This window comes from Lemur catta, chromosome 9, assembly GCF_020740605.2.
Source record: "Lemur catta isolate mLemCat1 chromosome 9, mLemCat1.pri, whole genome shotgun sequence".
In the NCBI taxonomy this organism is placed as follows: Eukaryota; Metazoa; Chordata; class Mammalia; order Primates; family Lemuridae; genus Lemur; species Lemur catta.
In genome coordinates this window covers 31,646,761-31,668,169 of record NC_059136.1, presented here as the reverse complement: position 1 = coordinate 31,668,169, position 21,409 = coordinate 31,646,761, and the positions used below count along the sequence as shown (strand labels likewise).

Below are 21,409 nucleotides of genomic sequence, written 5' to 3'. Positions count from 1 at the left end.
CGGTTCCACAGCTGCTACCCAGAACCCCACCCACAAGGCAGTGTTTTGGCAGCACATGTATTTGTTGGTTAGACCGTTCCTTTCTTTGCTTCACTTCTTCATTCTTTCTCTTGGAAACATGAGTTAGTGCAGCCATTGAGCAGTTTTTGTGAGCCTGCATCCTGTCTGGAGCTCATCTGGGTGTTGGCTGGAGGGGAGGACTATGCGGAGGAGGGGAGTAGTGGCAGGTGGGATCGGAAGCCAGCCTGCGGCTTTCCGTGCCATTTCATGCTGACAGCTCCTAAATGTGTATCTTCTGCCTGGACTTGTCCCTCGAACTCTGGACTGGTTTAGCCAATGGTCCATTTGACATCTTCACTGAGATGTCTCCTAACTTCCCACCCTATCATGTCCACATCCACAGTGGGCCTCTGATCCCACTTCTGTCCCCCACCCCGAGCCAGCGTGCTCTCCTGTAGTCTTTGTCTTCGCAGCAATACATCTCCTCAACTCAGGCTCAAAACTAGGAGCCATTCTTGATGCTGCTCTCTCCTATCCCACCAGCATTCTATCAGCAAGTCCAAGCAGTTTTCTCTTCAAAATGTATCCAGAATCTAACATCCTCTCCCCACCTCTTCCACATTCAGCCTGATCCAGCCATGCCCTTTCTCCAGGATCTTGCCGTAGCCCCCACTGTCTCTCTGCGTCTGCCTCTGCCCCTTAGAATCTGCGAGACCCACAGCAGCCAGAGCAGTCCCTTTGCAGTGTAAGTCAGAGCGTGTCACTCTTCCACTCCCAGCCCTCACCCCCATGGCCTCCTCTCATGCAGGGGAAAAGCCACAGTCCTTCCAGTGGCTTCCAAAGCCCCGTTTGATGTGGCCCCTGCCAGCTCTCTGACCTCACCTCCTGCCTCTCTCCCGGCTCACTGTGCGTCAGCCTTATTGGTCAGTCCCTTTGAAGTTTCTCAAATATGCTGAGCACACTCCCGCTTTAAGTCTCAGTATTTTCTGTTCCCTCTTGTAGAATGTTCTTCCCCAGGTAACTCGCTGCCTCACTTCCTTCAGAGTCTGCTCATCAGAGAGAACTTACGTGGCCACTCTGATTGGAAGGGAAGCCACATCCCTGGCATTCTCTCCCCTCTCATCCCATGCCCACCCCAGCACTCATATTTCCAGATATTGATATATTTATTTGTCTCTTGTCTTTCTTCCCCAACTAGAATGTTTGAAACTGCTATATTTCTGGTGCCCAGAAGTGTGTCTGGTTCTACCAGACACATTACACACAGTAGGTGCACAATAAACATTCATTGGGTTGAATGAATGAAACTTTGAAGAACTCACTATGTGCTGAGCCTTAACCCAGGCATCTTCAATGAAATAATTCATGCTCACAACTATTCTACGAGGCAAGGATTATTACCACTATTTTTCAAATGGGAAACTAGTTCAGAGAGAAGCTAGTATTCAAATCTAGGTCTATCTGCCTCCAAAGGCATCCTCTTTACTTTGTAGTACTCTGAGAAAAGCGAGGCCTTCCTCCAAGAGCCTTCTGTCCACCGGTACTCAGATATGTGCGAACCCAGCTAGAATGAGGTCTACTGTGTGCAAAGCGCTTTGCAATCCCAACCACCTTCTTACTTTGTCTCAACCGTAAGGCTGTGAGGTAGGGAGCCGTGACCCAGTATTTAACATCATTTGCTCAGGAAGAAAGGCTTAGAGAGGTTTAATGATTGTCCCAAGGTCAGCCACATAGCTATCTACAAAGCCAAGTCTCCACTCTGGCCCCAAATGGGGTGCTGTGTCCATGACCCCTCTGTTCTTGTCTCCAGAACAGGGGTGGTAAATGCACTCGCACCACCTCTACCCTGACCAGACATGAGCATCACCCAGGGGAATCCAGAGCAGTCCTGCCCCACACAGGACCACGGTAGGGTGCTGTGGACACCCGGAAGAACCCGAGCTACCAGCCGTGCTCCCACACTCCCGACAGTGCGGAAGCTCCCCCTGAACTTCAAACCACGCTGCTCCCGGGTGCCCTCAAATTGCCTGCCCTGCCTCAGCCTGCTCATGACCTGCAGTTAGAGTTGGGTTTGTGCATTTTTCCATTCCCCGCCGACGGCTCCATGGCACCTGCGTCCAGCCACAATTAGCTGAGGGGGACCCGAGGATGGCACATTCCCAAGGGTCTTGTTCCCACCAACTCCTTCTCCTCCTCCGTCCTCTGTCCTTTCATGCCCACCCAGACCCATCTGGGGCTGGGAAGCAGGACGTACCAGTTGCAGAAAATCACCACATCCACCAAACAGGGTGTCAAGCATGTTCTTTCTAACACCAAGACCTGTTTGTTCAGTTATACAACATTTACGAGGTCACTTACTATGTGCCAGATTCTGGGCCAGGTGTTTGGGAGATAAATACAAATTAAATTCCTCCCCTCAAGGGGGCTCACAGTCAGCTATGGAAATAGAAAATGAACAAGGCAAGCAACTGAAGAACAATTTGATACACACTATATGGAAAGATAGACATCTATCTATTCCAGGACCTCAGGGGGTGGGGGTGGGGAGCTGTAGCCTCACGGCCAGCTGGGGTGACACAATGGCCAAGGAACTGACCAGGACACTGCTCCCTCAGCTGTCTGTCAACAGAGTGGGGGAAGTGTCCTCAGTGTCCTTGGCTTGTAATCAGGAGCATTCAAGTTTCCCAGAGCCTGAGCCTCCGTTTCCCTAACTGTAAAATGGGGAGATTATATTAGTAAATATCCCCATAAAGTTGCTCAGAGGATTCAAACATTTACCAATATCTGGAAAATAGTTTTGCCTCCATAAAGGTTAGTTTTTTTTATTTAATTCTTTAATTTTACTATTAAGATTAATGTCCAAAGCTATTGTCCCTGGTCCAGAGAATTATCCACGGAAAGCAGGAATACAAAGAACATGCAATCACTGAATCACCTCGCCTGACCTGAGACCAATTGTCCCAGTCGTAGCACACACACACACACATACACACGCACACACACACACAGTGTCCTCATGCCAACCTTGCATAAATACCCCCTGAAGCCCACTCCACAAACACATACAGTCCAGCTCCCTGGGGAAGTCGCAGGAAGGACAGGAGCCCCCTTGCCCCAAGTTCAGCCCCCTGGACCCACCCATCAGCTCAGCAGAGACCCACCAAATTCCATCAGACCCAAAGAGGGTGGGTGGGTAGAGGCTTACCCACTTACCACCCCAGGCCAACTAAGGCCCACCCAAGGAATCCTAATGACACCCAGAAAAGTTAGCAACCTACCGGTGGAGCTTCAGGGCTGCCTGAGGTGTTCTCCATTCGCCGTGAACGATCTTATTTTCTGAAGTAGCAGCTTTCTGTTGAAATTCTCCATCAGTCGCTGTGGTGGGGAATTGTCCCCCCTTTTCTCTCTCTCTTCCTAACTGGTGAAATTGACAGTCTGCCTACATTAACGGGGCATTCATTTGCATGATCAAAAGCAGATTTGTTCCAAGATACAATGTTCTGCCTTCCCCTCCAAGCACAAGCATCTCCAAGGAAGGCAGGAAAAATCCGAAGCAGAGCGCGCTGCCGTGCCCCTGAGCTTGGCCAGGAGCAGGTGGAGTGGGGGCCTGTGGGGAGCCGTGGGGGAAGGGCAGCCCGTCTGAGAGTTGGAAAGCAGCACCTGGCAGCCCGAGGCGCTGGCACCAGCCCCAGCACAGGAATATCGAGCCTTTGGTGACAGATTATAGTAAGAGGAGCATGCAGGAGTCCCCAGCGTGTGCAAGAGCTTTCCTGGAAAGAGGCGCTGTTGCACCAAATCCCCAGCACTCAGGGCGGGGGGTGTTAGGCACTGCACCCAGGGCCTAATGGGGACCTGGATTCAGAAAAATGTGTCTCAATTCCTGGCTTTAGCCACGCAATTTAGGCAAGTTGCTTAACTAGTCTGAATTGCAATTTCTTTAGCCTTCAAATGGGCACAGTGAGAACCCCCCTGCCTGTCTGCTGTGGTGTCATAGGAGGATTCTGAGCAAAGGAGACAGGTCCCAGCTCCCGGGGAGCCCTGTCGGCCTCGCAGCTCTGGGCTGCCCTGGCACCCTGTAGAGCCTCACGCCAGCACAGTGACCCAGGCCTCAGAGCCAACGCTTACGTGGCAAATACTAGAAATTATATTTCATAACTGTGTAAGTATTAATATGATGATGAGTGCAAGCCAGACTGGATTCTTTATTATATCTTTGTTATTATATATTTATTTATTCTGATTTTAAAAGATGTTAAAAGGAAAATACTTTCGAGGGTCCCTAAAAATGTCATGAGCCCTCAGCACTGAGCCAGCCGTGCCTGATGAAGTCAGCCCCTGTCCCTTAAAACCACGGTGAGTGGCACAGTCGGGAGTCACCCGTGTGTCCATTCACACATGTCCCAACATCAATTTGTTAAGAGGCTGCTATGTGCTGGATGCTCTTCTAGGCTCTAGAGGGAAAAGTTGTAACCAAAACAAAGCAAGCCCCTGACTTGTGGAGTTTATGTTCTCATGAGAGGACACAGACCATGATGTGTGCGTAAATAAAGAATTTCAGATCTGAAAAATTCTGTGAAGAACATTGAAATGGGGTCATTATAGAGGAAGTGACAGATGGGAAAAGGCTTTTTCGAGGAGGTGACTTTTGGACAGACCTGAGTGATGAGAAGGAGCCAGCTCTGGGGACATTGAGAGGAGCTGATGCAAAGGCCCTGAGGCAGGAATGGCCTTGGCTGTTTGGGGGACATGGGAAGGCCAGTGTGCCAGGAAACCCAGGGGGAAGGAGGGAGTGGGAGGAGAGGACGCCGATGTGTGGAGGGCAGCAGTCAGATGGGACCTTGCAGCCCAGCAGAAAAGTGACTCCATTCTCCTTACATGGGCAGCTACTGGAATGTTTCCAGCTAGAAAGTGATTATATTGATTCACCTTTCTTATTTTTTAGCACTTTTTTAGAGACAGGGTCTTGCTTTGTTGCCCAGGCTAGAGTGCAGTGGTGCAATCATAGCTCACTGCAGCCTCAAACTCCTGGGCTCAAAGGATCCTCCAACCTCAGCCTCCTCAGTAGCTGGGACTATAGGCATGCACCACCACGCCCACCTAATTTTTTAATTTTTTGTGGAGACGGAGTCTTGCTATGTTGCCCAGGCTGGTCTCAAACTCCTAGGCTCAAGTGATCCTCCTGCTTCAGCCATCCAAAGTGCTCATATTACAGGCATGAGCCACAGCACCTGGCCAATTTACCTTGTCTGAAAAGAGCATTCTGGTAGCTACATGGAAAATTAAGGAGAGGTAATAGAAGAAGTAGAGACTAGGTTGCACTCTGTTGCAGAAATCCAGGGAGCAAGCTAGTAACTTAAATTAGAGTCCTAGACTTGGTGACAATGAGAAAGGATCAGATTTGAGACATAGATTGGAAGTTGGGTGTATGAGTTGGGAGTGTAAGAGAGAGGTCAATGCTGTAGATACAAATTTGGAAGAAAATTAGGAAAATGTGTTGTCTGAAAAGCCAAAAAAAGAAAGCATCTCCAAAAAGAAGCATAGGTCAAGTGTCAAATGTTGCAGAGTGGAATGAGGTGAGGGAAGATAGCAAGGTCTTGGGCCTGGGATCGTGGGGTGGAGGTCACAGGAGGCCTTGATAGGGGGGCTTTCAGTGGAGTTGGGGGAAGGGAGGCTGATTGGAGGAACAGGGGAGGGAAGAAGTGGTCACTGTGCATCACTCTGCATCCCAAACCCACCCTCTTCCCACTGGACGTGAAGGGTCAGCCACTGTCATGGAGCATTCTGCTCACTCCCGAGTTGGCCTCTCTGACTTTACCAGGCTCTGTGCCAGGGCAAGACTTGTGTCGTGTGCATTTCGAATGCTCAGGTCCTGGCCAACAGTAGGTTGGTCTTCAATTCATGTCCCTCAAATGAACAAAAGGATGTTTATGTCTCTATCTACCCCAGCGCTCCAGAGAATTCTGGGGAACATTCATTCATTCATCCGCTCATCCATTCATACAGTCTTGCAAGAATCAGATCAACTCTGATAGGCTTCCTGTTTTTCCTTTGAGGATTCAACTCTGGGTCTCCTCCTTCTCAAACCACTTTGCAAAACTTTAAGAGTAACCAATGCTCAAAAACTGATCACAGACCTTCTGTGTACAAAGCAATCCTTCCACCCCCCACTCTCCAGAGCAGCACCCCGGCTTCGGCTCTAGGATGGGTAGGGGGTGATGGGGAGTGAGCTAGGGCAGCAGCAGGGGTGGACAGGAGGGTGGGGTCAGTCTCACTCAGAAGGAGAATCATCAGGAAAGGCTACTGCAGAATGTCGGGGAGGAGAGGGATGCAGGAGGAATCAGGAAGCATCTGCTTTTTGATTAGGGGCCCGGGGGCTCATCTTATCTTAGTCCCTGAAGATAGAAAAAGAGAAAGGGAAGAATGTGCTAGAGATGAAGAAGAACACACGTAGATGACCATGTTAAACTGTGCATATGTTGAGTTTGAGGGGCCTGAGAGATTTCCAGGCTATGGGAGATATTTGGATGTGCAGGAACTGTTAGCTTGCAGGCTATTGTCCAAGCAGAGAGGAGATGGCCCCACCCCTGAGCATGTGTGGACAGAAGGGGAGGAGAAGGGGGCAGGAATGGCAGCTGGGGCCTCGAGTTCAAGAGTTGGGTCCAGAACTGAGCCTGAGGCAAAGTTTACTGGGAGAGAAAAATGCAGGGGTGGGGGTTGAGACCATCAGCGACCTTGCGTGGGGTCTCCTGGATGGGACAGGGAAGCCAGATGGCAGTGGGGTGAGGAGCAAAGGAGGGTGGACAGATGGAGACCACCATGTAGACATGCTCACTGAGTGCCTGCCTGGGCTGGGAGCGCCAGGGTGCAGCAGATGGAGGAGACCCTGCTGTCGAGGACTCCCATGCTGTGTGCCCTGGCAGGTCGCATCTGCAAGCCACGGTGGAGGAGCCCTTCTGGGCCCCATCTGAAGCAAAAAGTGGGGTGAAGCCACCCCGGCCACCCAGCACCCCGTTCCCTCTGGCCTCACTCCTGCTCCTCTGCCCTGCCAGCTCCACCGACCACACTGCTGCGTTCTCACCCAGCTGCCCACAGGTCTGACCCACGCCCCGTCCAACCTGGGCCCACCTCTCCTGCATGCTGCCCACTCCGACACCCCAGCCAGCACCCCTCCCCCTTCCCTGCTCTGTGCACTGGTCTCCTTCCTCCCCGAGTACTGGCTGCCCCTGGACAGGCCACATGGCAAGGTGTGCTGTGTGTCGGCCGTCTGTCCCGCTGGCTAGAAGCCCCCTGCGGGCAGAGAACAGCCTGTTTTGCTCACTGATGTGTCCCACATGCCTAGAGCTGCTCCTGGCACCGGCAGGCACTTGACGGATAGCGGTTGAACGAGCAGTGACTTGAAGGGCAAGGGCCAGCAACCGAGAGTTTTCCTCACACTTCTCAGACACCACTTGGCGTGAACACAAGGACATTTCTCACCTGCCTTATAGATTTGATTTTTAATAATTTACTAGCTAGAGTCTGTCTCCAATACATCAGCCACTTTATAATCATTAATTCATTTCAGTCTAACATCGACCCCATGTACTGGCCCGACGTGGAGGCACAGACGGGCACATTCACTGAGCAAGTTTGCTGTTGGAGATGGGTCACCTGCAGCACAGCCCAGGGCCGGAACTGACCCTGGGTCTCTCCAATGCCAAGCTCCATGCCCAGGCCACTCGGCCGCAGGCATCCAGGCTGACACCGAGTGTCTCTCAACGATTCCGAGGTGCTCTGACGTCTCATGAGGACGTGTTAGTGGAGGGCCTATAAACTCACACCCCGAGGGCTCACCCTTTGTGGTAGCCCCTTCAGGGAGGCCCTGCCTGTGACAAGTCCGCTGTCTGCGGCAGATCCCGCCTGTAATTACAGCTCGTGGCAGCCAGCGTCGCAGGCACATGGTGGCCCCGGCTCCCTCCTGCTGACTCTCTAATTAAACTGACAATGGCATCTGCGCCCCTGGTTCTTGCCAAGCATGAAGAGATATGGGTCCCAGGTCTTGCTGGAAATGTGCCCCTCCATGCTCCCTGGTGTCCCCGTGGTGCTCGGGCCCGTGCTCTGGCCGGCTCTAAAATATTGACTGGTCAGCAAGGCCACACCCAATGAGTGGCTCAGATCCCCTGAAGAGGTGGAACTCTAGTCTCAGTCCCGTGGAAGCATAAACTGGGCCCCTCCCTCAAGCTTCCTAGCTGGGAAGCTCTTTAGACCATTTACGTAAGAGGCACTTCCTTTCGCAACACCCTGCGCTTGGCATCCTGGTGCTCTCCCAAGCTATCGCATCGTGGAAGGAGTCTCCCCAGCACCCATGAAGGAGGCCCCTTCCTTGAGGTGGGGTTGGTCATTCTCCAGCAGTGATTTGGAAGAGGGTTCCCAGTGCTTGGGCCCGCTCTCCATGGGGACAAGCGCTGCTCAGGCCTGTTTCTCTAAGACAGGGGCTCTCCCTGGCCTGTCTGAACTGGCCTCAAGGCCTAGTCTCCAGATATCTAGCAGCATGACAGCAGACATGGCGCTAAGCACTTCATGGGTTTTATCTCACTTGACCTCATGGCGGTTTGATGAAGGGCAATATTGCTTTGTGCCTGTTTTATAGATGAGAAAACAAGGCACAGAGAGATTAAGTAACTTGCCTAAGTTCGCACAGCGGAGAAGTGGTACAGTTAGCATCCAAGACCAGATCATTCCAGCTCTGAGATTTGAACCCAAGAGGCTTGACTTTAGAATCCTGCGTTCACCCTCTGCCTGTATAACCTCCACAAAGGCCAGTGCCGCCTCTGCTCATTCACGCAGCACGTATTTACCTGTGAAGTGCCTGGCACTGTGCTGCCCCTGGGGCTGCTGCCACGACCCTGGCCTTCGCTGTGTGCTGGTTCTGGAGCAGGAGGCAAATAAACTGGCAGCAACAGCACCTGGGGCCCCGCCTGGGACAGGCTAATAGTAATCACTCACATTTATTGACCACGTACCGCGTACTGTGCTAAATGCTTTAATGCACATTTCACTGGAATCTGACGGTAATTCTATGGAATAGGCAATTTTCATTATCCACTTTGTATAAATAAAGAAACTAAGGTACAGAGAGATAGTAAGTGAGTTATTTGCTCAGGGTTGCAGACTGCAAGGGTAAAACTGGGCTTGGATCCCAGGAGGTTTGAGGCCAGGGCCTGCCTTCTCAGCCATTACCTGTCCTGCTTCCTGGAGGAGGTGACCCCTGAGCAAACTTGGATGTTCTAGCACCTTGCTACTGCTCGTGAAATCCCCAGACCAAGAGCACCAGCATGACCCGAGAGAACTTGGTAAAGTGCACTTCCTTGGACTCCACCCTAGACCTGCACGTCTGACACACGATGGGTGCTCAGTGCATGGCGCCCACTCCGTGGCTGGCTGCTTCAGATCACGACTCAGTCAACACTATCCCCATAGCTCAGTGGTCTCATCTAAGTTCCAGCAAGCAGCCTTGTACAGGGCAGATATACCTTATTAACTCAGTTCTACCGCTCTGTAGCCCAGGAGGGGCTGGTACCTGGGCTGGAGGCCTCACTATGGCCCCCTTGTATGTTATGTATGAGGAAATGGTGCCCAGAGAGGGACAGCCACTTCCCTGAGTTTGCACAGTGATTGCCAGCACAACTGGTGCTGGGACTCAGAGGTCCTGTTGCCCAAGCCCAGCTGTGCCTCCCTCATGTCAGGACTTGAAGCCAGGTTGTGTCTCCCAAGTGGCAAAGCAGCCTGGGGAGAAGCCACTTCAGTGCTGCTGGTACCCTTGTGCTTGTACACCCCCGGCGCCCGCAGAACTGAGCCCCCCTCCCAGGGCTTTAGACCCACCCAAAATCTTGGACAGAAATGTTATGAATCCCCTTATTATTATGTAAATTCTCTGAGCAGTTGGCCACCCTGGAGTGCGGCCACTTCCACCTGTCCCTCTCTGCCCTCACTTATCACCCAGTTCCCTTGGTCATGGAGCAAGGCGAGCAAACAGGCTGTGGCATCGTGACAGCCACCAGAACAACTGGGCCACTATATTGTCTGCACAGTTTTTTAAAAATTTATATGAAGAAATGAGGACAGAATGAAAAGTAAGAGGTAGCTTTCTTCCACGAAGATAGACACACATAGAATGTTTAAATGTTTTCCTCCTTTAATAAGGTGGTTTAGGGCTTTGTGTTCATCCTTCAGTTTTCTAATTGAAGTCAATGAAGCCCACTATTAATAAAAATAGGTCTGTTTTATTAAGTGCTGTATGGCAGACCTTTTGCTAGGTGCTTTAAAATAGTATTTCTTCAAGACAACACTGAAGTAGATTTTATGTAAGTCCATTTTGCCTATGAGGATCAGAGAGGTTAAATGACTTGCCCAAAGTCACACAGCTGGAAAATGCAAGAAATAGGATGCAAACTTGTGTTGCTGGCTCTGGGCCCATGCTCTGTGCACTGAGACTTGCTGTTCCTCTCAGCCCACATCCACAAAAGGCCAGTTGCGACTTGCCGTGGAGCACTTTGCAGGTGGCTGCTTTGGTCCCTTAATCCTCACAGGAGATAAAAACAGGGCCCATCTCAACATGATCCTACCCATTTTGAAGATGTAAGGCTCAGAGAGAGATAAAATATTTTTTCCAAGGGCCCCCAAAATTTGGCAGTTGGCACTTGGACTCTAAATTTTGACCCCAAACTTAAGGCTTTTTTCATAGCTCTGGACAAAACACCCCACAGGCAGACTTTCCATCCTGCCGTGTGCTGAGTCCCCAGTGTCACAGCTCTGATGTGGGGTCCTGGTTAAGTCACAGCCAGGGGGAGAGGGCCTGACTCTCACCAGCAGCAGGACCTGGGGCTAAAGCCCGGCTCGTGCTTCCTGTGTGTCACCCCAAACCAGCTAGGTAGATGCCCTCAGCCTCAGAACTATGGTTTGTACAAAGGGATAACGTGATGCCCAGTGCACGTGATCATTTTGATGCTTCAGCGAAACACACATGTGAAATGTTTAGCACAAAGTTTAGAAATAATATGAAGCGTGACAATGGGTATTAAAATAATCTTTGTAATAAAATATTGCAGTCAGAAAGGGATAGAGAATAATATAATGCGGTTTTCCCCCTAAACCATTGGTAGATTGTGAGGTCAAGATAATAGATTACAGTAAGCATTTTTTGAATACGCTAGATTGGACTAGAATGGAACAGAAAGGAAATTGTCAGAGACATCGTATGTGGTAAGAGTAAGGAGTGTGAATGTTATTCATGACTTGTTTCAGGTGTGTGAATGTGTGTGTCTGTGTGTTTTATATGAATAAAATAACTTTCTTACATGATCGAGGGCTTTGATGATGCTCAGAAACATTTAAAAGTCGCTGATATGATGAAAACTTGTGTATTGACTATTCAGATTTAACAGATGTTAATATGTTGTCATATTTACTCTGGGCTTTTTTCCAAGAAATAATAACATGTTACAGATAGGATTAAAGGAAGCCTCTTTGCACACTCCCCCGGCTTAGCTCCTGAACCTCCTCTGAAGCTGGCGCACAGCTGCCGGTGGACGTGCCTTTGATCAGCGATTCCACCGCCTTGGTCCGGTCTCTCCTCATTAAGCCGGGCTGAGAGGCAAGAATGTCCTCACCCAGGAGGGGGCTGCTCATGGATCGTACCCACTCCTTGAATCCTAATCACAGGCCCTGTGTGCTTGGAAATGTTTAGAGAAGCAATTTAAACATGCCAGGGTGTGCTGATAAGCACGTTTCACTGCTTCCATGAGATCCTAGAAATATGTAAACACGTATCACAGGGCTGCGCGAGGGCCGAGGAGCCCAGGCCTCACACCCGGAGCTGTGTCCCTGACATGCCGCCGCCCCTTGTCTTCCTCAATGAGGAAAGTGAGCCCTGGGGGAGGAACGATCTGCCCCGGAGCCCCATGTAGCAGATAGCAGCAAAGCCAGGGCGAGGGAGGAACGGAGGGAGGGAGGAAGAACAGAGGGAGGAAAGAAGATAATGGGGAGGGAAGGAAGGAACGAGAAAGAGAGAACATTGTTCCAGTCTGGACATGCCCCTCGCAGAGAGCCACACGCCCTCCCTGGACATCCTATATAGAGTGGCCCCTCACCCCGGCGTTCCCGAGCCCTCGTATCCTGCCTCATTTTTCCTCATAGCACCTTTTCCCTGACGAACTGTACCCGTATTTGCTTATTTCCCGTCTCTGCCCACTGGAAGGTGAGCCCCATGAGACAGGGAGCTTGATCAGCGTGTCCACGGCTGCTTCTCCAGGCCTGGCATGTGGCCGGCCCTGGACGAAGACATGTTTATCCGTAGAGAAGAGTGCACAGAGTGTCAGGTGATGGACGGCGGAGCTGGGGAATGAAGCTGAATGTAGCTCTCCCAACATCAGAGCCCAGTGACTCAGGAGCTGGCTCAGAGAGCCGCCCAGGTGAAGCGAGTGAGACACAGGTGTGTGATGTGTCCTCCGGTTATGACAATGGCTAACACCAACTGAGCACTTACTAAGCACAGGCACCATTTTAAGCACTTCCTGTAACCCTGTGTGGAGGGAAGCACAGAGGGGCATAGCCATTTCTTTAAGGTCGCACACCAGGCGGCAGAGCTGGGATTCAAACTCAAACATCTGGCTCCAGCACCCATGCACTTAATGCCATGTTCTGCTGCTTCCCAGAGAGAAAATTCTGGAAGAAAGTCTTGAGGGACGCTGACTTGGCCTTTCAGAATCTAACTGAGGAATTCCATGTCTGCTTTTTTAGCAATTTGAGGAAAATCAAGGACGGACCAGCAGCAAAACAGCCTTTTACCAGGCGCTGCAAAATTCCCTGGGTGGCGAGGACGCGGATGCCGGCGTCCAGGCCGCTGCCACGTGGTACTACTCCCTGGAGCACTCCACAGACGACTACGCCACCTTCTCCCAGGCCCTGGAGAATGCCACCCGGTAAGCCAGGCCACGGGGGGCCCCAATTCCCGCTGCTCTGTTTGGAGCTGATTCAGTTCAGGTCGTGAATGAGAAACGAGGGCTTCTGGCTCTGTTTGTGGTTCCCTGTGCGTCACTCATTCAGTCTACAGCATGGGGTGACTTCCCACCAAGGGGCGGCCCTGGGGGATGTGTGGGGTAGACCCTCCTTCCAGGGAACCCCAGGCCAGAGGGAGAGATGAAGGGAGGCCCCAACTCTCCGGGAGCCATGGAAGGGCAGAGACTGCACCTGCCAGATGTGTCTGTCCAACATGCTCCGCGAGATGAAGGCACCGCTCAGCAAATGCTCAGGGACAGCCTGCTACACACCTGGCCTCGCACTCACCAAGCCCAGTGCCCCAGAGCCTGGTGGCACATCAGACCCTCATGGGGGCATTTAAAGGGCAGTTGACACACAGGCCTGATGTCAGCTCCCCCGGCTGACTCCACTGGGTGGCCAGAGTTCTGGGAAGCAAGGCCTGGTTGGGGAAGGTTTTGTGCCTGAGGCCACACCCCAAATGGGAACAGGCCCAGGCTCTGGTGGCCACGCTGGCCCTCTCCCTGGGGGCAGCTGTTTCTTGTGCCCGCTGCTTATATACCTAGACCTGGTGCAGCCTGCTGGGACCCCACCCCTAGATGGCACAGGCCCTGCTGTCCCCAGTGTCCCCAGCGTGAGCTTGCTGGGGCCAAGAACTATCTTACGGGAGCACACAGCAGATACACAAGGAATGATTTTTGAATGAAAATAAAGAAATAACCAGGGTTCCATTTCTCTCTTTCTTCAGGGGCCCCTGGGGGTAAGACCAAACTGGGGACATGGCTCTTGGGTCACCTTCGAGCCCCTTCACAGGCCCTGACATGCCCTCAGTTTCCTTTGCAGGAAGAATGTGGTGTGGAGTGTGGGGTGGTTGCGGCATCCCCTGCCTTCCTTTCTCTCTCCCTCTGGGGGGTCCGCGCTCACCTACTCCCTTCTTGCTCTTTGTCCCTGGGGACAGAGCCAATATCGTGGCCTTCGCTGAACTTGACTCTGTGGGTGAGGGATGGGCTGGAGGGTGTCAGACACCCACTGCTCTGCTGCTCCCTCAACAGGGAGTTTGCGGTTTCCAACCTGAGGTCATTAGTTGAGAATAAAACTTTGTACCACCCACTTGGATCTCGGGGACCAGAAAGCCTTTAATTTTCCCTCTAGTGGAGAGCTCCGCTTTCAACCAGACACCCAGCAAATGCTATTACTGGAGGCCTTGCCTTGGGCTGGACTGTCAGAACTCACGGATGTCCAGTCCCTGACCCTGAGAGGCTTGTAATCAAGTCAGCACTGGCCCAGATCATGCGTGGAGAGAGCCCAGGGCTGGAGGTCAGAGAACCTGAGCTCTGGTTCAACTCTGCCTTGCCTGGCTGTGAGGATGAGGGCTGGGCGAGGGCTGAGGGCTGAGGGAGGGCGGTGTGACCAAGGGAGGCGTCACTGCAGTCTTGGCTCGAGGGCCTCCCTGCCCTCCGGTGTCCCTGGCAGGGCCCCTCCCTCGGCCGGCCAGTGTGCGACTCTTCCCATAGGTCTGAGCCCATCCCTGTGCTGTGGCTCACACACCTTAGGGGGCAACACAGCTGCCTTCATCTGACCCCCACAGCTGCCCCACTGGCCTCACCTAGAAGCACTCGAGCCGCCCTGCAAACTCACCAGAGGTTTCCCTCTCAACGACCAGAAAGGCGGGTGGGCCGCCCTCCCGGCTGAAGGCCTTCTGTGGGTGTTGCTAGACTTGGTCACTGCAACATCCATGCAGGGTAGGGACATTGGCCCCATTTCTCAGCTGGGAAGACGGAGATTCAGGGAGGTGAAGGAATTGCTGAGAACCTCACCTCTACTCCACGGCGCAGATGGATTCACACCCGGTGGCCTGACTCTCACCGGGCCTGCGCCCTCTTTGGGCACACAGCCCACACCTCACCACATGTAGGACCCCCAGCTGTGAGCTGGTGCTTCTGAAATTTATTCATGTTACCCACAAAGGGGGAGCACATATGAAACTTCGGGAGTCTAAGGCAGAGTTCCGCCACCTCCTCACTCCTGACACTTGGGCTGAATCCTCCTTCCCCGTGGGGAGCCTGTGTGTTGGAGGACGTTCACTGCCCCCTGCCCCCTACCCCTACCCACCAGACACCTACCCCAGCTGTGACAACCAAAGATGCCTGCAAACATTGCCAAATGTTCCCTGGGGGGTGGAAGAGTGGGGGGTGGCAAAATCCCCTGTCGAGAGCCACTGGTCTCAAGGTGTCACAAGCATGGGCTATCCTTGAGATATCTTTGAAATACACAATTATTTTATGTTCTTCTCCATAGTATATTGCATTTATTTTTCTATGACATGTTTTGCTCCCAATCTTAAAGTAAAATGGATGTTCTAAGATGATGTATAGCCCATGGGTTGACATGAAGTTGGCCCCTGAGATACATCACCACGGACACCAGTTTCCATCATGGCTACATATCTGAGGGACCATGTGCTGTGCCCGGGCTCTGCCTTCAAGGCAGCAGGGGAGCCACGTGGAGAGGACCGCTGGGGAGTGTGAGGAGGGCGTCCTCTACAGGGCAGGGCAGTGGGGGCCGAGGGAGCCCTTTGCCGGGAGAAGCCCTTGCCAGGCACAGTTGTCCACAGGGCTACGTGTAACCAGACTTCCTCCTGTGTCCTCCTTTTGCTAGGGACTACTTCATCACCTGCCCCGTGATCGACATGGCCAGGGTCTGGGCAAGGAGGGCCCGAGGAAACGTTTTCATGTACCACGCTCCGAAAAGCTATGGCCGTGGCAGGTAAGGCAAGGAAAAGATTTTCAGAAGAAGAAGAAGAGAAGAAGGTTTTCTTCTCATAACTCTGTTAGCTGAACACAGAAAGCAGAGATGCTAAGTGATGGGGAAACACGGTCTGAGCCACAGAGTCAGAGACCAGTGAAGGAGGGCGGGGGACGTGGATGTCCAGGGTTTTGCAGGGAGCACTGTGAGGCCGCCTGTTCTATGTCTCATGACCTCGCAGTCCTGAGCCATTCACCATGTGCAGAAACCCCGGAACCCTTCCCAATGTGGCAGTGACTCCTCCATTGAACCACATCAAATTCGCCTCTTCACATTGCAGCATCCTTGGGAAGACTTGATACTCCTCCAAAGGTAAGAAAGTACCGAGGTCCTCATGCCCCCCATAGGCACTCACAGGTAGCAGGCCATCAGGGCACCCATCTCCAAAGAGGCAAGAGTGTTACTATTTTCTTCTATATATGAGTGGAAGCAAGACCTGCCATGTGGGGTCAAGGGCATTAATCACCCACATCCATGGTCTCTTTTATGGGCAACAAGGAGATAGGGTGCAAGGATACCACTTTCAAGGTGGGGGTCCAGCCCCACCACTCCCAGCTGTGCCATCTTGGGCAGGCTCCTTTGCCTCTCTGATCCTCAGTATCCTCATCTATAAAACGAGCCTCATAATCTTCCCTCTCAGGCTTGGCATTAACAATATCTGGGACATAAATCATCCAGCGCGTAGCAGGGTTTTACCCTGTGTTACTTTGCAAGCATCAAGGGAAGTCTTAGGAACATACATAATTTATTGCTATAATTAGCAATGTCCTCAGAGCAGGCTGAGTAATGGCCAACTAGAGATATCAGGTCCCAGTCCCTGGAACCTGTCACTGTTATCTTATAGGAAGAAAAGTCTGGGCAGGTGGACTAAGTTAAGGCTCTTGCCATGGGGGAATTATCCCGGGTTATCCTGAGTGGGCCCTAAATGTAATCACAAGTATCTTCATAAGGCAGAGGCAGAGGGAGGTTCGCTATATAGAGAACAGAGAAGACAATGTAACCACAGAGGCAGAGATTGGGGTGGCGTGGCCACAAGACAAGCAATGCCAGTGGCAACCAGAGCTGGGAGAGCAAGGGAAGGATGTTCCCCCAGAGCCCCCGGAGGAGTGTGGCCCTGCTGCCACCTTGATTTTGACTCAAACTGATTTTGGACTTGTGGCCTCCAGAGTTATAAGAGAATAAATTTCTATTTTATGCCACCAAGTTTGTGGTCATTTGCTACAGCAGCCATGGGAAACTAATACTGTCCCCGAGGCATTCTAATTTCCCCGAAGCACCCGTCATTTACCTGGTTTCCTCAAATTGATGATTCCATTTTTATAGCACTCCACAAAAGCGTCCTGAGTCCTTGTGGGGTTGGCAGGGTTGAAGCAGTTATCTCTATAGGGACACAGACCTAGACCATAGTGTGGTGTTGAAGGAGTTCCACACGATCCCATAGAGGACAATCAGCTGCTTAGTTACAAAGGAGCAACCTACTCAGCTCCTCTGAGCCCCAGAACTCCCTTTCAACTAAAACATGTGGTCTCTCTGCTTAGAACTATTTATAATTTCAACCTAATCCACCTCCTAGACTCAAGCAACTGCCTCCAGGTTGTAAGAAGGAAAATGAACATCAGGCCAGGGTTCCGGTAAGGTCCGCAGGAGGGAGCGACGCAGAGAGCCGTGTGGTTTGGGTGGAGGTGAAAGGTACCCTGGTAATCCAGTGGTCTGTGGCTGCCCACGACCGAGGAGGCCCAGCGAGGGACATTGTTCCTAGAAGCAGCCTTGGCAGTATCTCCCAACACCAGGGCTTTCAAGAATCCACTCCCAACGCGCTGGTTCTTTTGTCTGGTTCTCTGCCTTCCTCCCTTTCAAGGCAGAGATTATAGTGGAAGGTATAATTCTCCTGCAGCAAGTTCAGTTCATTAAAAGCCTTACAGATGTGCATATACCTTTAGACCCCAAAATTTGCAGTGGCAAAAAGAAGAAATACATCTTTTCCATGGGGCAAAAGCCATCAAAGCAAAGCAAAATGAAAGCATTCATCTGGGTCCAGCCAGAATCAGTAGTGCTTGGGCCCTGCCTGGATTGGTTTCACAGGCTGCTGTAACCAAGTGCCACACAACTGGATGGCTTACAGCAACAGAAATGCGTTGTCACGAGTTCTGGAGGACGGAAGTTTGAAGTGGAGGTGGCGGCAGGGCCACGCTCCCCATGCAGGCACTAGGGAAGGATGCATTCCAGGCCTCGCTCCGAGCATCTGGGAGCCGCGGGAGCTCCTTGGCTTACAGACGGCAGCCTTCTTCCTGGGCTTCCCCGCATTGTGCCCTTCGTGCATGTTTGTCTCTGGGGCCGAATGTCCCCTTTAAAAGGACACCAGTCATAGTGGATCAGGTCCCACCCCAATGACCTCATTGCCACTTGATTACCTCCGTAAAGACCCTACCTCCAAATAAGGTCCCACGCTGAGGTCCAGAATCTTTTTGGGAAGACACAATCCAACCCACAGCACCACCCTTTGCCTAAAATAACAGAGCCCCGCCAATGGACGCTCCTGAGTGGCCAGGCCCAGGCGTTCTGTCTGGGGCCTGGGATGGGGATGGTGCTCAGGAGAGCAGTCGTTGAACAGATGGAATCACGACTCAGTCTCCGTGGCCAGTTTGGGCTTCTCTGTGGCCCGGTGGCGTCCTCATGTCCCTGCAGGGATCCATACACAGGGCTCCACTGTGAAATAAAGCCTTGTCCACGCCCCTCACAAGTGTCCCCCGAGTCCTCAATGGCTGTGGGCACCTCAGAGCCCAGTGACCCCCCTGGCATGGACAGGAAATCATGGTGACGGGCAGAAGCTGGCCTCACCACCTCATGTGACAGGCAGGGAACGAGTCCTTTCTACTCCAGCTTTTAGGCTCCTCGGGGCTGGGTTTTGGCCTGTGTCAAATGAGAGCAGGAAGGCAGGAGAGGTCGAAGCCGGAGCCCAGGCCCCGTGAGGAGGAAAGCGAGGCGGGGGTGAGAGCCCCCAGCCCTTTCTCCCCATCGCACAGACTGAGCTCGGGTGACATTTCAGTGTTGTGCAGTCTAGAGAGCATGAAAATCCACGGAACTCTGTCATCTTTAAGGCATCTTCTAGCTCTCAGGTTCTGTCATTTTGGGAGGAAGGAGACACACAGGGCCACCGGAATGCTTTATGCTAGCGACGTGGCTACTGGCGCGGAGGCAGCGTGGCGCCCTGAGCAGAGGCAGGACTCTGGCGTCTGCCGCTTTGGGTCAGAAACAAGCCCTTGACTCTCACCAGCTCAGGGACCTAAGGCAAGTCACGTAACCTCCTTGGTGACTCAGTTTCTGAGTCCTATTCCTCTGGGGACACACCTCAGAGGGTTATGATCAGTAATTTTTATCTAGAATGGGGTCTGGCAAACACCAGGTGCTGAGAGTGTCCTGCTGTTCTTGGCCCTCAGGACACATCCTTGACAACTCTCCGTGTGGGCGTCTCCCCCCGCCACCCGCGGTCACAATATGCTGCCGTCCCCGTAGTAAGTGGTTGAATCAATGAATGACTCACTGAAACGAACTCATTTGATTTTTGGCAAGTTTATCTTTTTGTCCCAAAAAGACATCTTTCTCTTTGTCTGCCCTGGAGCTGTCCCATCTCTCATTTTATTTCTGGCTCAAATCTACGTACTTAAAATATATGTGTGTGTTACATTTCCAGCCATCTGTCTCGTTCCTCCATTTCTGTCGGCATATATCAGCTTTCTGGCAACAGCTAGTGAACAAAGCACGATAAATCAGTGCTTTCTTACTGACTATTGTTAACTGATCATGGAATGGTGTGGTTTTCTTACTGCCCACCTGGGTTATAGATGATATTTCCATCCCTGAAATCGAGGACAAACTTCCACAAGGAAAGAATAGGCATAATAGATAGAGAGAGACAAACTGAAATCTATAGTGTGAGAAGAAGCCTCTATTTTAAGATTCAGATTCAAAGAATCACGGAATATGGGTGATGAGTGCATCTTTCTCCTTCATTTTACAAATAAAGAAACAAAAGTCCAGGGAGGCAAAATGATTATGTCCCAGTCCCAGAGCCAATAACTGGCAACCTGGCCCATACTCTGTCTCCTATCCTCTCTCCAGTTTTCTTTCCATTGCACCCACTTCAACCCAAACCCTCCTGAGTGCCTGCTGTGGCTACTTACAAGCTGTGTGGCCTTGGACAAGTCACTTAACCTTTCTGAGTCTCCTTGTACCCTCATGTGAACCTGGGGAGAGTAATAGGGCCTGTACCATAGGGCTGGGGAACGGCTTGGGGGACAGTGCCTGCATGGTGTTTAGCCCAGAGCCGGCATCTGGTGTGTGTGTCTGCGTGTGTCCGTGTGTGAGTGTGTGTGTGTCTGTGTTTGCAACACCTGGCAGGGCTGATCACCAAGGTTACTGATGAGAAGAGAAAACTCACCAGGCTTGTCCTGCTCAGCTCTGCCCAGTGGGGACATTTGGGGCCAGTTTCGTCCATGGTTCCTCTCCATGGCCATCTGTTTCCGGAAGTGGGATTTCCAACGATGACTGTAGTCCAGGGTTTCTCAACTTGGCACTGTTGACATTTGGGACCAGATAACGCCCTGTGGTGGGGGCTCTCCTGTGCATTATAGGATGTTTAGCAGCGTCCCTGGCCTCTACCCACTCAGTACCAGTCTCCTAAGCTGAGACAACTAAAAATGTCTCCAGACATTGACAAACATTCCTGGGGGCACAGTCGCCCAGGTTGAGAACCACTGCTGCATCCATTAAAACTGCGGTTATCACTAACAGCACCTGAAGGGGAGTGGCAGTGGCTCCCCCCGATGCCACCCCTAAGTCAAAGCAGACCCCTGCCAGAGGCTGGCCCTGGACCCCGGGGGCCCCTCAGCAGACAGAGTGAATCACAGAACCAGAGAGGGCAGCGTCCACGCTTCTCTTTTACAAAGCTGACCTGGGAGGCTGATAGGCGTCTCTCACATGGTCACAGCCGGAGAGTCCCTGGACTGCTATCCCCTCCCGGGTCTGAGGCCCTGCATGTTCTCTCCAATGCCTCCTCTCACCTGCCCGGGCATCGCTCACGGTGCCACCTGCACACTCTGCCGGGACCCTTCCCTCCCCGCCCGACCCCAGCATTTCCACCTCCACGATTCACAGGTGACATCTTCTCTAAACAGCCCCTTTCCAAGGATGCACTGGCCCAGGTGTCTCCCCCAGAGGAATCCCTTCTGAGTCCTCTGCAACTCACAGGCAAAGGACTGACACCCTGTGGCCAGCCCAGGTTTCGGGAACTCCACCCCCAGCCCTAGTCTGTGCTCTGGGTCCCAGCGAGTGTAGACGGGAACACCGATTTGTTCTCCATTGTTGTCTGTCCTTACAGGGCTCTGCATCTGACTTGGCCACTCACTGTGTGCCGCTCTAGGCTTTGGTTTCCTCCTCTGTGTAATGGGGCTAATAACAGCGGTTACTGCAGGAGTTTGTCCAAATTAACTAAGACAGCGCATGCAGATGGCCAGCATGGGGGCCCAACTGCCTGGCACAGAGTTAGCTCTGACTGGGTGACTGTCACAGATACTTTCATATACTGTGCTGG

At 52.2% G+C, this 21,409-nt stretch overlaps 2 protein-coding genes across 2 annotated transcripts in view; one reads left to right on the top strand and one right to left on the bottom strand.

Annotated features, from left to right (window-relative positions):
* Positions 1–3,770, bottom strand: part of SLA (Src like adaptor) — a 64,018-nt gene extending 60,248 nt beyond the window's left edge. The window contains exon 1 of the mRNA XM_045561431.1: positions 3,279–3,770. The gene's annotated coding sequence lies outside the window, so the exon portion shown is untranslated. The remainder of the gene's footprint in view (positions 1–3,278) is intronic.
* The window catches only part of TG (thyroglobulin), a 244,685-nt gene that overhangs the window by 210,657 nt on the left and 12,619 nt on the right, over positions 1–21,409 (top strand). The window contains exons 44-45 of the mRNA XM_045561428.1: positions 12,778–12,959; positions 15,673–15,780. Coding sequence (XP_045417384.1) covers positions 12,778–12,959; positions 15,673–15,780 — 290 coding nt within the window. The remainder of the gene's footprint in view (positions 1–12,777; positions 12,960–15,672; positions 15,781–21,409) is intronic.